Genomic DNA, 17,500 nt, shown 5'->3' on the forward strand with positions numbered 1-17,500 from the left:
TGTGTCCCTCAGTAATAACTGTCCACGACTTTCTTTCACTTATGTACCTGTCCCTCACATGTGGTCTGTTATCCTGCTTATCCAGCCCTAATCCTCCCACTTCCATACACCTGTCCTTTAGCTCATCCGTCCAGAGGAGAAAGCGCAGCATCAGCATGAATAACCGTAATAAGCTGCTTGGGTCTGGTGCAGTAATCAGCGGTCTGTCTGTCACCGTGGCCCTGGACTCTCTGGAGCGTTCACAATGGTACTGTTTTCATATTGGCGCTCTGTGTATTTTTATGATGGGGTTGGCAGGATCAAAGGAAAGCTTAGAGGAATATAGCTGTATTTCATTCTTTTTTTCTGCCTTTCTTTACAGTTTACCCATAGATTTAAAATGGTTTGCCTTTTGATACATTTGGAGAAGTATTTAATTTATTTTTTTAAATGGAATTGGATGATTTTGAATTGAAATGAGAAATGCTGTTGGATAAATTAGCGACAATTGATTAGTGAATTTAATTAAATCAAAGATTTACGCACCTAATGGCCATGGAGGCTGCATCGAACCCGGTTATGTTTATTTATCTTTCAAAGGCTGGTGCAGTGTATTACGCATAACTTTTAAAAAATCTGGGTAAGTATCTATTCACTATGCATAAGTGAGTTCACAGTGAATTTTGGGAGAGCTCAAGATCATGTTTTATTTGTTCAAATAGATTCAGATGTTGCAACTGCTTGCAACATCCAAAATATAAATGCTGCTTACTCCTGAAGACAGTTCCTCTCGCTAAATTGATTGTTGGTGTATATCTGGCAAGAATTTAACTAGCTGACCTGAAATAATACACATTTATTCCTTGATGAGTAACTTGATGCTCTGCAGGACAGATGGGCGTGTACTGACAAGTATGTCTTGCTGCCACATGCTTTCATTAAATATTTTAAGGTGTGGAATCAGCTCCGGAATAGGTTATTATTTGCCAGATTAATAATCGTTTGAGAATCCAGCACAGTATCCACAAGAGGAATGAACTGAGCCGTTTTATATATTTACAAGCTTACCTTTAAAAAATTCGGCGAGAATAACGTTTACTGAATGCTGTTCATAGAGAAAGGCAGCTGTCTGCAAGGACAGTCTGAAGCGATCAGATGGGTAGGCGGGTGCCAGGTCCCAGCTTCCTTTGGCAGTGAAGTTCCCGTTTTGAGCTGTTGTTACATAGCGGCCTGACTGCTGGTTCATTACAGGTGCTCGTGTCAGATTGGCGTAATACTGACATCAGAGGAGAGGCTCATTCACGGTTGCTTAGAGGGTTTTATGTGTCTGTTCTTGATTGAAACAGCGCTGGAAAAGACTGTTGTGTTTGGTGGGAGAACTGCTCAGCCACTGCGCCGGATTGAGCCAGCACAAGCATCTCCACGCTGAACTTGGATTATAACACCGATGCATATTTCTTCAAATGTTCATGACAGAACACAACACGTCACATTAGACTTTTAATCTGTTCTAATATATCCAATGGAAAAGAAAAACAGTATTTCCAGGCGCGTATACCGTGGTACTCATGTGCAGCTGATGAAATGCTGCACATATGTGATGAGTGTAGAGTCAGTCTAGTCATGTGACGTGCAGCGCTGTACTCACTGAACCTGATAGAGGCTGGAACCCAGATATGAGTTTCATGGTGTGGAGATTTGGCCACTCTCTGAGGTCTCTGATATAAAGAAGAGCTAACCAGCCCTGACACAAATCTCACCCTGCGAGAGATAGGAACCAATTACTGCTCCAAGCACACACACATACACACACATTTGCTGGAGTCTTGCCCTTCGGTGAAAAAGTTTTTTTTTTTTTTTTTTCTCGTTCTTTCTTGCTTTTTCTTCTTCTGCAGAAGCAAAAGTGTTACTCTACAAAATGAATGGGTTAAGGAACAGAGAGAGAAATCAAAAGCAAATTATAGGAACACTGACACATCAGAGATGTGTGTTAGTAAATAGTAGTAAATATTAGATTTTCCTAGGGCTCTGAAATCTGTTTATTTTTCACAAATAAATCCCCCATGAGCTGTAACGTCACCTGAAATCGCACACAATCACAGCCAATCATCACATTTACAATATTCTAATTCTTAGTTTTACATGATGGTATGATTTTGGTTCATTTTTACAAAGCGGATTCAGTGGCGTTGATCTGTGCATCGCTCTGCGTCTGCATGCACGGCTCGACGGCCACCAGAGCTGATCACAGCCACGCTGTGCCATGATTCAGAAATATCCCAAAACCTTGTGGTGTAGCAAATCCAGTTGCTTCAATCCTGGAGTGAGTTGGCAGCACATAGAGAACATAACAAAACCTAACATAATACGCTGATAATAGGCTGCTTTTAAACAAACATCTATTGGTCTAGAAATATCTTTGGACATATTAGCCTGCTTAGTAGCATTAACACGGACTTTAGTATTTTCAAACTTTATCTGGAGTGTCACCGTTTCTGTCACTGCAACTCCCCAAACAGACAAACACTGCGCGCACACAAACACAAATGATATAATTTGCCTGATGGAAAAAATATATTTAAAAAGGCGTTCATTTGTAGAACATGTAGTTAATATTTGCATCATTTATTTCTCATCCACCCACGACTTCGTTATATATATGTATATATATATATATATATATATATATATATATATATATATATATATATATATATATATATATATATATATATATATATATCTCACAGTATAATTTTTATTAACCCAAATATTTTTATAACTGCAATCCACACATGACTACTTGTTATACTTTTTTCTGTGTTGTTTTAATAGTTAAAAGAAAAGAAATAAATAACTAACAATAAGTGAACAATTTTTTTATTTGAACATTTTCATTAGTACAGTGACACTTTTGATTTGTTCTTCTAAATTGCAACAAATTCTGTGATATTCTGTTCTGTTCTGTTCTGTTTTTTTTGTTTTTTTTTTGTTTTGTTTTTATGATCACGATTCTGTCCATGCTTTCCACATTTCAAATATCATAGCCCAGCTAATAAATAATAGAACACTATTGAATGGGATTCGATATTTATATTTATAATACACTTAATCAACTTTTAATACAATGAAAAAAAATACGACTTGTAAATAAATACGAGCTATACAGAGTTACACGTCTGCTGTAGCTTTTGTACTGCTCTGCTTTACTCCTGAAACTCATGCCGCTGCTAATATTGTTGGCTTCTGTATGATTAATTGCTTGTGTGTTTTCTTGTTTGCAAGGCGGATAAAACCATCTGTTAAATGATTGTGAAGCTAAATGTAATTAAATATGGCAGAAATGTTTGCATGCAGCGCTCACACTTTATTATGTATTAAAATAAATAAATTGCCACATGTGTTCTGTCCTTTGAGGATGAACTGTCTGTTCACTTGAATTCATTTTACTTTACTGGTTTGAACTGGTCTTCTTTTATCACAGATGTACTTGTGTTGTGTGTCTTGTGGAAGGAGTTTCTTCCTGTCAGGAACAGAATTGAATGACCTGATTATTGGTTTATTGGGAGATAATTGGTGAAGATCTTTATTGCTTGCTATTTAAGGCAGTGTTTTCTTAAAGGAGCAGTGCGGCATTAGCTCCTAACGAGGACAGTAATTGAACTAATACATCAGTGTTGTGAGTGGAAGCAAATTAATTCTAACGGTGCTGATGTTATGCGGGGGTGACTTCACTTTGTTTTATCCAGCTACGTCAGATCTGACACAGATTGTCTCGCTGCACCATACAAGCTCTTTGCTTCACCCTTCAGTGACATCACATCGACTGATGGGATATTTTTAAGGTTTAGAGAGGTCTTTCCTCTCCTTCAAGCCCACAGAGCTCAAGTCTCTCGTTATTTGCCTTCCTTTGTTCACTGGATCCCGCTCATATTCCTAGCTGCCTTCGCTGCCGGCAGGTAAAACGCATCAGAAAACAAGGTCAGATTCCCCCAAAGCCCTCCAGTCTCAATTATTCCACCACAGATGCTCCAGCGAGGAGATCCACCACATGGACCAAGACAACAGACTTTTATGTTGACTGGTACATGTTTATTATCAGCGAATATCGTTGAAGCAGCGATCAATCTGACCTTGGGAAACCGCACCATTCATGGGAGGATGTGTCTTTATCTGAGAGCACTGGGGCTGATAATCATGTATCAATGGGACACTGTTATGAATCACGTTGAGAACAGTAGTACATGCGGCCTGGATGCTCTGCAGAGTAGCACTAATGCACAGGCAGCACGTCCTCAGCGTTTGGCTCATGTTTTAGGTGAGATATGAGAGAATGATGCTCCCTGGGTCAGCGGCCTGTTTCCAGAGTTCTTGTGCTGTAATGCAAGTCGGCAGGCGCTTCCCGAACAGTTGTGTTAAAAGCTTTGCAGACTTCAGTTGTTCTCCTGAATATTTGTTGAATTCAGAAACTACCAGTTTAAGGGCTGCTTTCATGCTTTGTAGATGCCATCTGTAGTGTTCTAATCATAGTTATATAAATGCTTTAGAACAGTGGTTCTCAACCTTTTTTGGCCCAGCGACCTCCTACCTATTATTCAGGTCCCTCGCCGCCCCATCAAATACAAAAAGTAACCTAATTGTCTATTGACTATTGAAGTTGATTTATTATATTGTGTTTATAATGAGGTTATATAACTTGTTTTATTTTCAATTGCATTAACATGTATGGGGTTATAAAATTAAGAAATGACTAATTAAAGGATCCAAAAAAAAATATATATATATAACGGGCAAACACAACATTTTTTGAATAGATTAGAAAAGATTATTTTAAATCAAGTGTTTAAGCGTGCTGGTGATTTTCCTTGCTACATATTTGGTGATGTTGTTGCCCCAAATTTAAAAAAACTTCTAAAAAATTTAGTTTATAAAATATCCACGGGGAACTTTTTGCAGAAGACATTTTAGTTTGTTCCTCCATTTCTGACGTATCGTGTATTGAGCGGTTCACGGGCGTTTTCCAAATCAAAGTGATCTTCCTTATCCCCTTGTTGGTGGGGACTATGAAATGAGCGTGTGCGTGCCATAATGTACAACACAGCAACACAACACATCAGCTGATGTTTTATTGTCGTAAATGTATTTTTATTGTTGATAGCATACCTTTTACAAATATAAATTTTAATATTTTACATTTTAATACAAAAAATTACTATGGAAGTCAATGGTGACCCCAAACCTTTTCACGTTCTGTCACATTGTAATTGATTTATCCATTTAGAAGCGTCCACTCATGTCCTTAGTCTAAATGGAAACACGTGTAACAATGAAGGGTTATGTTCGTCCATAATAATATCTTGTGGTTAAGGCAGGGATTTGTACCATGCTGAGGCTTCATGTTTCCACACTAGATGTGTTATTTTACTGACCTGGTGTGAGTGTGAAATGAGATAAGGTGCTCTTGAATAATAATAATATAAATAGTCTGGCACGTCCAACCAGAGGCATAGATTATGTTGCCTCATACCTGTGTAATCCTCAAATCAGGCCCATGGCATCCCTGCTTTAAGCTCCAAACCTGAATCAGGCAGAAGCGAAGGTTAAGATTCTGCCTTAACGGAGAAGCTCACAGAAAAATAATGGATGCATATTTTCCCTTTATTTTGTAATTTATCTGCTCTCTTGAAGATCCTCTATGGCATCACGCTTAATGTGATTTATCCATGTAGGACATGGTCTTGGATCAGCGTCCTTATTGTTCGTGGAGCAACATTCATTCTTAACCAATCAGATTTTAGGTTTAGGGGACAAAAAAAAATTATTAATATGTGGTTTCCCTTTCATTTATAATTAGGGTTCTTGCTCTGATTTAAGACTATCAGAGGATGTTGCTATTTTCCGAATTGATTATTATTCCTTGAGCTTATGATGAGCTTGATGTTACTGTTGTTTATGATGTCTACATCTCTTATCAAACTGTATTTGTGCCTATTGTCTGTAGCGACAATGACTTGCTTGAAGGTGTAGCTCTGGAAGACCTGTTTTCAGCCTTTTCATTTTCCATCACTCTCTATAGAGTTTCCCATTTAGACAAAGTGGTTTCAGCATGAGGTGACCTGGTTGTGTCAGTCAGTGTATCATGGTCTTGCTCGCATCTTGAAGCAGTGCTTGTAGGTGCTGATTGCTCTCAGGGGTCTCCTTTACCTCATAGGTCTGGTCGTAGACCCCGAATATTTGGTGCTGATTACTGGCGAGATCTATCAATCTGGAATTGATTTAAGAATGCCTTATAGATTAGTACAGTGTAATTCTGTGTGCAATTGAGTTTTTTAGTACAATCCCCAATTTTTAAATTGGCAAATGTATCTCTCTGTATAGCACTTGTAAAGAGCATGGCACATTCTCAGACACCTTCCGATTAGTTGGAGTCGTTTTGAAATTAGATAAGCAGGCCAAGTATGTGATTTTAGGTCTGCAACTCTCGCTGCTGCTTTGCATGTAAGCTATGTTTATTTTTGAGGGATCTTTTTGATGGTGTTGTAACACGAAATGGTCACCCTGTGATATTTGTTGACTGTACTGATATTTAAATAGCAAACGGGAAACAGAGCATGTTCAGATTCACTTTTTTTTTTTTTTTTGGCTCCCTGGGTGAAGCTAAAAATAACACTCGCTATGGAGTACAGTTTTCCCCAGTGATGCAAATGGAAGTCGCAGGAACAGCTGCGCTAAAGCCAAGTCGTGTTAGATCAGCCTTGGTCACATGACCTGCTCTATGCCATTCATTATTACTGAAACTCCCAAGTGCGCATATCACAGTCAACCCTGTTTCAGCTGTCAAATGCATAATACATTTCATTTCTAGTTAATTACATTTACTAAAGAAATGTGTCCATTTTGTTTGCTTGCATATAAATAGAAGGCAGATGGATGGATATTGATGCATAATGTGTATATATGAATATGATTGATTAGATATCGATGTGTATATTGATAGATAGAGATACATGGATATAAATAGAGGGTTACATGTGTGGGTAGGTAGGTAGGTAGGTAGGTAGGTAGGATATGGGTTTGAATATGGTTAGAAAGAAAGAAAAAGGATCTATTTATCCATCAGTATCTGTCCATATATACCATTCAAAGATACAAAACCCTGCTAGGCACAAAAATGGCAGTGGAAACTCTTAATTAGTTGAACTCTCATGCCCTGTCTGGCCTATAACAGATTGTTAGGGGGAAAACAAACAAACAGAAAAACAAATGTTGAGGTCAGGGAACAAGGTCAGTCTAAATTCATTGTAATGACTGCTCAGCCCTAGTCCGCTTCAGGCCTTCTGTCTGTTTGCATTGCGAAGAGGGCTGGATTTGCCCAATGAAGCTCAGGCTTTGACATCACAGGTAAAAAAAAAAAAAAAAAAAAAAAAAAAGGCTGATGGAGTATCCCATGGCTCACTGTTCCACAGCCCCTTTTCTTCCTTACTCGCATAGAGCGCTCAAATGAAGTAGAAGTTGTTTCTTGTTTACATTGTCTGCTCGGATCTGCACAGCCATCAGTTTTGAGACCTTATGTATAATTCATGGTTTTACCCACATGAAGAGCCGGCCCATGCCTCCACACTTTTCACTCTCGCATGTGGTGCTGGAGAAATGAGATTTTGGTGGTGTTGGCGTACAGGTTCGGGGCAGTAATCAGCTTTTAAACACGATGAATTTAACTTCTTGCCAGTTTGTTTTGTTGAGTGTTCGGCGTGATTGCCCAAGAGTGGCTAACAAGCCCAAAATGAAACGGCCTCATTGGAGATGTGTGTAATGTGTGTAAACGACGGCTTGTTTACATTTATGCAAATGATTTATCGTACACTGAGTCAAAATAATTGGCTGTTATTATTGTTGTTGTTGGTTTGTAATCAATGACAATAATTAAAATCACCCCTTTTAGTCAAAATAGTGGATTTAAATGTATTCATGTTTGATTTGAAATGATCGTCACAGGTGCCTGGAAATGATTTTATTTTCATTTCCCTGAATAGCTCTCATTAACTCGATAGATTCAGATCTTGAGCGGCTTTGCTAACACACTCAAAGATTTACTTTCCAGGCCAGGCCGAGCACATGGTGATATCCGATCAGAAGCGAAACCCGATCTGAGTGTACACGCTGTGGGCACAGCACACCAACTACAGTATTTACATCAAGTGACAGGTTCAAGCATGTGTGCGATGTGACAGAAGAGGCTTGAGGAGATGGGGGATATATTTTGGAGTGTGACGGACAGGCGGAGCGCACCTTTGTTGACCTATTCCCGCAGCGACTGTGGATTGAAGGTTAAGTTCCCATGAATGACACAGAAATCTGATCTGCCGTACAGCAAGCACGCGTTTTAGCACTAGTTTACCCGATACCGTTATTTGACAAATCAAATTATTGAAACACCGGCTGCCTTGTTGGCAAATCATTATGGGTCATAATTCAGTTTCAGCAGAATTGCCGTGTGGCAATGTTGAAAGCAAACATGAAGAAATAGACTTCATCTCATTCTACTTTAACCAGTGTTTTCCATTAATTACCTATGCTTTGGCTTCCTCGAACTGTTTTATAATGAACCAAAAACATTTTACATTACTCATAAATACCCAAAAATTTGCGTTGCGTTTCGTGCCGTTGCTTTGGCAAAGCATCTGTCAGCCAAACTGAATAGCGTGAGTAGTTAATGTTATCAGAATCTCACAGCAAACCTAATGTATGTGTGAGTTTAACATGCGTTTGGGAACGCAAAGTGCCCCACTGTGCCAGTCATGCTTTTTTTATTTTTATTTTTTTACATTTGCATAATTTCATTTCACAGAAAGTGCAGTATTCAACATAAACTTTTGCAAGCGAAGAAATGAAAATAAATAGTGATTTTTTTGCTACTCTTAAGGAAAATGTATATATTTTTGAAACGCCATGCATTTAGTCTGATATTAGGTGAATTAGATAAGTTTTCATTTTCAATCGTAATTAATGTAGTAGTTTTTCAGTCACTGTTCAATAGCTTTAACCGCAAGGTAAATTTATGGGCTGTCTGTAACCTTTGCTCAGTATGCCTGGGCCGGTGGTCAACTTCTGGAGCCGTCTGGAGCCAGATGGTCGTGTCTGGATCTCCTGTGGTGCCAGTCTCTTCAAAAGCCTTCATGCCGGTCACTGATATATGGCCTTTACTACCTCACTGGATGACACACCCTGAATACAGACTACATATCTGTCCTGGGATGGCACTCGCACCTCTGTTTTTATTGGGCGGCTTTTTCCACTCATGGTTTTATCTATACTCACGATCCAAAATTGACTTTCCGTTCCATTCTCCTTGATGCTTTCTGCTAGAAGCACCTGTAACAAATGAGCCTGCAGTGAGCAAATATATCATTAATGCTCAGTGGTTTTCATTTATCCTGGAGTTTAGTTTTATATCACTAATACGTGTGTGTTTTTCTTCTTCCCACTTGTTGACAGAAGTGTTTTCTCTGCTCCTGAGGCTCTCGTTAGTTTTGCTCTCATCTGAACCATATATCTTTCCATCACAGCTTGGCATCCTCTGTGGCAGCACCAGAGTGATATACTTCCTCCAGGGATGTGTTCACGTCTTCGAGTCTGACCTAACACCCACAGCCAGGCCAGTCCTGTAGACTGAATCTTAGACATCTCTGTCATTTAAGACTTCTTAAAAACTGTTTTGAAAGACACTTTGTCAGACGTACCTACATCCTGCTTCTTAAGGTGTAATTATGCGTCTTGTTCAAGTGCTCTGTGGTCAGAGAGAACACATTAACAGACTTTTTGCTTTGTGTAAAAAACCAATGGCATTCAATAAATGGCTAAAATATATATATATCATATCATCTACTTGGAAAGATTTGTAAAATGTATGCTTACCATTAGATTAATTGTACAGCAAAAAGCCAAAAACTAAGATAAAAACACTAAGATTTTTGTAATATTGAAATTTCAAATAACTACTTATATCTTAAAATATATTATAAGAAGTTCTAATCATTAATTTAGTCTTCAGCTAATCTGGCTTTATGTGTGGTGGGTACGAATTTCGACCTTAAAGGATGCTGATATAAGTTGTCACTCTAAACTACTCAGAAAAAATACAAAGAAATAAATAAATGCCTCTTTCCATGTGCAGTTTTCAAAACAAGCAACAGAAAAATAATAGTTGATGAAAATAAGAAAAATAAGAAAATGTTTTTTTTTTTTTTTTTTTTTTTTTCTTCTAGGTGTCAGGTGGCTTAAATATAGGTAGATGAGTCTGTATTAATATTGGAGAAAGCATAACGACTAGCTTGGATCACATGTGCCTTTATAACCAGTCACAATAAAGTCTTGACGTCATTCAATTTTAGTGAGATTTTTTTCAACTCTTATTTGCCGTTTACAGATATGGAATAGAGTGCTGTAACCTGAAACCCGCTTATCTCAAAAAGTGACTCTTATAAAACAATTTTTTTTCAGTGTAAATCTAAAAAGCCTCTATTCCATTAACATCCATTCAAAAATAAAAAGGCCTCTGTTGATCTTCCCTGTGCTGTCCAATTAGCATTAGCTGTTACGCATTTTTAGGTAAAGGTTGCAGGCTTGCCTTCTAGTGGCTGTAATATCCTGGAGCATCGTGAATTTTGTTTCTTCTGTAATGCATATGTGAATTTTTTGCATGGGGGCACCCTCAGGCGCCCAAGATAAATGAAATGGACATTACATGTGTTTATAGCACAAAAATAATGCCCAATCCATTAAAGTAATACTTCTCTCAAAATAAATTTGAAGACGACATATGATACTGTGGTTATATCTGGCAATTTCAAAATGATGTAGCCTATGTATGTATTTTTTTTAAGAAGTACTCAATACACATATTGTGACAAGCAATTAGACTAGACACAACATAATCAAATATCACATCCATTTAGAAGCATGTGTGGGTGAGTTCTCTCCAGAGTGCACTGTTGTCTCAACGAAATTGAGAACTTTATAATCCAATTCATAAATATTAAACTTCTTTAACATTATTAAAGGGTATAGTTCACCCAAAAATTCAAATTACCCTGCCTTTTACTCACGTTGGAAGCATTCTAGTTGTAGGTGACTTCTTTCAGAAGAATCCAGTCTGAGTTCTAATAAACAATGTTTTTGATCTTCCAAGCCTTTCAGTGGTCCACAGTGACCGTTACATTTGAACAGTTCAGAAGATGTGACATTTAGTGCTCATATTTGTAATAAAATGTCCCTCATACAGCTCTGGGGGGTGAATAAAGGCCTCCTGCAGTGAATCCATGAGTTTATCCCCCATTTCAAGCATAAGAAACACTTTTCTGTCACTTCTGCTGACTGTCGATTTCTGAAAGCCAATAGGGCGGTTGGCCCACGTATGCAGTGCGTTTTTAGTGATGAGTGCATAGAGAGAAATGAAATAGAAGCACAAAACAAGGCTTTATAAAAGAAATTTGAAATGTACAATTATGATATATATGCCAAGAGGAGACCCTTGGCCTTGGAGGACGTTTTCCTTTGCAAAAGTAAGGAAACATTGTTTCCTTGGCTCCTACATTTCCCAGAAGCCTTCACGACCCATACGTACGCCATCTACCCTATCGGCTTTCAGATTCGACAGTCATACAATATGATATATGAAGTCATATTGAACAAACTTAGAATAAAGCACATAATCACCTGAAATTATCTACTGTCATATAGTTTGTATGTTGTTGTTCATAGAAAAATAGAAATAGAAAAATATTTTCTACATTTACAAATTTTTTGCGTGGTGCCGCCACGTCTAGTTAAGACAGAAACTCTGATTAACATGGAAAAGATATCTTTTATCATGTGTTATTAGGACGCAGTGGTATATTAGTAGTATATATACACACACACACACACACACACACACACACACACACACACACACACACACACACACACACACACACACACACTAGTGGTATATATTATATGTGGTATAGTATATACATTTGTTTTACAGCTCTTTTCTTAGGAGCTCTGTCAAAACAGGTCTAATTTCTATTCATGAGCCTCTCTTCTGATTAGCATGTTTTTATCAGTGACACAACAGGCCAATCAAATTTAACGACGTCACAATTGTGTTAGTTCTAGCTGAATGCAAGACAAAGGGAAGACTGAGGCGGCTCTTTCAAAACAAAGCCGACGTGATACAGCCTCAAATTAGAAATATGATTGTATACCAGGCGTTTCTGCCTGATGGAAAAAACTATTATAGTTGTGGGGAAACACTATAAAAGTGGACTGGACAGAAACAATCATCAAAAATGCTTACACTTCTTATAAGACCTTATAAGAACATTTTCTTATAAGAAATAGTAATGTCTTTTTTTTGTTGTTTTGGGTGCGTCTAAAGTTTTATTGCATCTCACAACTATGTCATTTATGAAATAATGTCTGTGCATGTGTGTAAAACAACAAACTGATTTGTACATAATCATATTATTGTATATCCATTTCTAACCACTGGGGGTCCATAGGTAGGCTAGGGGAACTCGAATAATGTGCCACTACTATTAAAAAAAAAACACATAAAGTGAAAATTTCATGCCCTGGGACTCGACTGACAATTTATACATCGAGAACAGAAGCTGTTTATTATGTGTTCACAGGGTTGTCTGTATATTTTTGAGTTTACACCGTGAAGAGGTGATTTGTCCTATTTAGAGAAAGCCAAATATCAGTTAATTTGCCTTGCACATCAGTCCATCATAAACTAGCTATATCATCGTCTCTGATCCGTTTTCATTGGGGTAAACTGAATAAGAATCTTTGTTTTTGTTGCCAAACAGACAGCTTTTTACATCATACTGATATTCTGTTCCAGCACATGATCCCACCGAGCAGACAGAGATGTTCAAAAGACTGTTGTGCAGAAATTAGAGTATTACCTGCTGTTATTTATGCATCATAGCTCAAGTGCATTAGTTCCCTGCCAACCCTGCGGTTGAATATGAGCGATTCCTCCAGCGCAGCTTCTAAAGCATCAGGCCGCACCACAGAGCGCACGATGGCTGTATTTTCATCCACCCACCTGACTGTGAAGTGTTGCCTAGCCCTGCGGATGTAACCCCAGAATCCCACAGCGACTCCCTGAGCCTGTGAATCATAGCTGTCCCTGCCTCGGCCTACACACCGCCAGCCGCGTTGTGTCGTCAGGCAGTCTGAGAGATGCTCTTTTACTGGGCCTCAAAAAACACCTCTCCTCGCTGCTTCATCCTAGGCCTCTCTCAGCTGTCAGAAACTTGACAGCGGGTTTGATGTCTAACGTGATGTAGGTCTCAGCCTGTCAAACTATAGCATGAGTCAAGCTGTAGAAACAGGCAAAAATAGTGTGTTATGAATGCAGTTTCTGACACCCGAACTCCAAAGTTTCCAAAACTAGCATTGTTTTACCCATCCTGAAGCTTACATAAATGACTAATTTAATCATAACACAACAAATATATGTTGTCTGTTTGCGTTCTGGATTAAGCTTTTTAACCACTATTTAGTTTTTTTTTTTTAATCTGCAAGTGTCCTGGCCTATTAAAGCTGGGTAATCTGAAAAAATGAAGTGTCTATTAGGACTGGGTATAGTTAAAAAAATTTTTTTATAGCAATACTTTGAGTTCAATACCTGTTCCTGAACGATTTTTGAGACCCATTTTATGAAATCCGTTTTAACAAGGTTATCTCAAAAAACATTTTTCAGCTTGTGGAAATTTATACAGACTTAAAGCCTCATCTCCTGAGCCACTGCACAAAGGAACTAAATATATCCATCACAATAAATCAGTGCAAAATAGTTTTAATAAACTTCATATAGTTTTCAGTTTACATATGTTACGCTACCTTTACACTAGAGCGTGTTCGTTTTAAAATGCATATAGCTCAGACAAGTTGTCAAGCTGTCTAGAAATAATTTTTTACATCAACATTACATGACCAAACCACATTTGATAGCAATTTGAAGTTCTTACAAACGCTCAATTGTGGATTGTAAGCTTTGAGTAAATGCACAATATAAATCTTATATATTTTCTTATGTAGCGTAATGCCACAGTACGCATGAATGGTCATGAACATGCTCTTTCGGTCGTATAGTAGCCTATTGACAAAGATCTTTTCTGAAAAGCAGTGGAAATGCCAGGTGTAAAACAAAAATGCACCACTGATGTAGCCTTTCAAGGGTGTTGGGATGCTCTCACACTACCTCTTTACATATGGGCCATATATCTGAGTGTAACCGCTGGAAACTAGGTGTTTTCTGTGGGAACCCAAACAACCCGCACTGTTTCATCCTGCATTTGGGTTATTTGTCTTCCCAAAGTATGTGTTCGACTTGACTAGTATTCCCTAGAGAGCTATAGAGAGCAGACTGCTCCATACATGTTCAATCTGTGCTGTGTCACTTCTAGTCAAACACCCTGGCTAGTGCTGCAGGCTTTTTGGCTAACTGACGTTGGTGAAATTAACCCCTTAGTTTGAAATTTGGCGTCAAATGACTTTTTTTTGATGCTCTATGGTATCGAGGCAATTTGGTCTATACCGAAAAAGTATCGAACTCCATATCCAGTCCTAGTCTCTATATTTTGTCAGATTATGAGTTGTGCACATTCTGATTCATTTTGCCAATATGGGTTACATTTTGTAAAACCATCAAAATTCTTACAAATGCATTGGAAATATTTTATATATCGTTTGTAGGATTGATTGACTTCAAAAGTAAATTTAACAGCATGTTTGCGAGTGTCCTGTTGCTTACTTTGTTGTGTATGTGCTTTTTATTTTTCCCAGGAGGCACAGAAGGTGAATAACCCTATGAACAGTCAGGCTGATGGCCCACCGAAGAGCCTGAGTGATAAAGATGAAGCCCCAGCCAGCGAGGTGGGCTGGATGACCTCAGTCAAAGACTGGGCGGGGGTCATGATCTCAGCACAGACCCTTACCGGCAGAGTACTGGTAAGACTGCTACACTCAAAGGCGTCCACCTAAAATCACCAGATACCCACACACTGTGCATCCCTTCACGATCACATTCGGAGCATACGGTCCTCATTCATTTGTTTTTTAGTCCGTCAAGCCTAGAGGTCAAGAGTACACCCAGATGATGTATGGGTGTTTTGTTAAATACTGTCTCATTAGCATGCCTCACGCAATAAAGGGCTTTTGGGAGTGCAGTAATACTGAACAGTGACTAGTGTGGGTGGCGCTCGTCATCGCAGCTCTCGCTGTGCTAGACACGGACAGGTCAATTAACTATGAACAATTGAGTCAATTTACCACATAATGAAGATCATTTACTTTGGGAACTTTATGCAAATGAGAGCAGTCCTAATTTTACGACCTTTAACAAATTATGGACGAAATCCTTTTTGCTCTGCGGTTTTATACTCTAGCGGGTCTGCTTTTCTGAAAGCTTTAACCTCACACTCCGGTAGCATGTCCTTCATTTACTTTGACTTGAATATTATTCTTCCGTTCTGCATCTCATCTTTCAGATGGGGTGGCTGTTGTACATGACCGGATTGGGAAGCAGGGCTCTCGGTAGACCAGTCCAGTCTAGTGTTTCTCTTTTAGTGCATGACTGATCTGTAATGGGCCGTTCACACCGAAAGCAATTAAATCACTGACGGAAGGTCACAGTGCTGCAGTTGCCATTAGACGTTCTTACTCGACTAGTGTCTAACTGTATCAGCAGACTATGAAATTAACTTCATTAACCACAGTGGCTGGTCAATAACAGCCTGACGGGGCAAGAGATTTTTTTGTTTCCATAGCAAAATATGCAATTAAAGCACCCCCTAAATAGGTTTTCATGGAGTGCTTACCATTACTGTAACTTTAGAGAGTTTTCAGTGAAATTTCACTGAGAAAATACATTAAAGGGTCACCCGACCTTAAAATTAATCCCACCCATGTTGTTCCAAAACCGTGAAAATTAATGCAATTTTTTTTTAATTCATTGTAGGGTGAAGTAACTCTTTAAGTAAAAATGTGTAAATAAATTGTTTTAATCGTCAGTGACATCACAGTTTGCATGAAAGTATATTTTCATTAAAAAAAGTCTATTTTCTGAAATTCTTAAATTCAAAAATTTTCATTTTGGGGTGTAGTGACCCTTTACCTCCAATTGAATTGTGTTGATTTGTCACTGCAAAACTCAGTGTGAACATCTCTAAATTCTCAACGATGTAGTCAGTATAGCTACAGCACAAGTGACATTGGTGCTGGATCTTGTTATCGATTACTTCAGAAATCTGGACAGAGGTAGTGTACATCGCTTTACTGTCCAGTAATAGTCTTCAGTTCGGTTGAATTCCAGCAGATAGAGCCAAATACTTTGGTGTGTTTGCTCCGAAGCTAAGTGAAATACAAATTAAGTGGATCTTTTATTTGGACCACACTGATATGAATGCTATTCCCATGGCTCCATCTAAGCTATTGAGTTCTGTCCAAACAACTTAATGGGTTGAATGTACCAGTGGATCATATTTCCTTGCGGTGGTTGATGGAAAGTGATAGTCTGGCAGGAATTCACCTCTAGACTGATGCTTGGAGACACTGTAGCAATGCATACAGTGCATACCTGCCAGTCGTAAACCAGCATTAGCCTCAAACTGAGTCCTCTATTCCCTAACCTCCTTATCTACAGATGGAGCTGCGTTTCTTTGCAGCCTTACACATACAAGCTGCTTGTTCCACAATGTCAGTTTGGGAAGAGACTAAGTGACAGAGTGCACTGAAACTTTAAAGTGTGAGTTATGAAGCGTTTGGGGTGACGCGCATGTGAAGGTGTGCTGTTAGTCCTCCTCCTGTGGCCTTCTCCTGGCCCTTCCTTTAAGAGAACGCTCTGTCAGTGAAGGTCTGTTGAGCAGGAGCATATTGTAGTAGTGTGAGTGGGAGTGTTGTGTCAGGGCTGACTGTATCGTAAGCATTATACCACCGAGTGAAGGTCCAGCTGGAGCGTAAATCAACTCGCAATCTTTCTGCATCCACTGCACACTTATTTCATGAAGATCTTTTATTCTCTTATTCTCTTTTATCTTCTCTTATGCTAAGATCTTAATCAGGTTAGACACCATATTGAATTTTACAAAGATGAAAATGAAACTGTAAGGAATAAACCTACAGTTCTTGCGCTGGTGCACACTATAAAGTTCCTAGATCACATCATTTTTCACAAAACATAAAACTCACAGCTTTCAAAATGGTTTTCTTTCTTTCTTTCTGATTTTGAATGATTCATGAGTTTTAAAATTCTAAATATTTTGCAATTTGACACTGGATTATTATAAAACTGTGTAGTTAAAAAAACACATTTCTAACAGAGTTTTTTCTAATTAATAATGAAAAAAGAACATTACATTAAAGTAAATTTTTTTTATTACTTAATTTTAATGAAAATATTAAAATTGCAACCAGAATCGATTCATGTAGATCCCTGCCGATTATCTGCCGATATACCTGCATT

General features: G+C 38.4%; 1 protein-coding gene across 2 annotated transcripts in view; it reads left to right on the plus strand.

Moving 5' to 3' along the window:
- The first annotated feature begins 14,827 nt into the window (after nucleotides 1-14,827).
- LOC122356634 (calcium-activated potassium channel subunit alpha-1) overlaps nucleotides 14,828-17,500 on the plus strand; it is a 113,781-nt gene continuing 111,108 nt past the window's right edge. For both annotated transcript variants that reach the window (XM_043255569.1, XM_043255570.1), the window contains exon 1: nucleotides 14,828-14,988. In XM_043255569.1, the coding sequence (XP_043111504.1) occupies nucleotides 14,848-14,988 (141 nt within the window). In that variant the 5' untranslated portion in view covers nucleotides 14,828-14,847. The remainder of the gene's footprint in view (nucleotides 14,989-17,500) is intronic.

Source organism: Puntigrus tetrazona, chromosome 13, assembly GCF_018831695.1.
Source record: "Puntigrus tetrazona isolate hp1 chromosome 13, ASM1883169v1, whole genome shotgun sequence".
Classification (NCBI taxonomy): domain Eukaryota; kingdom Metazoa; phylum Chordata; class Actinopteri; order Cypriniformes; family Cyprinidae; genus Puntigrus; species Puntigrus tetrazona.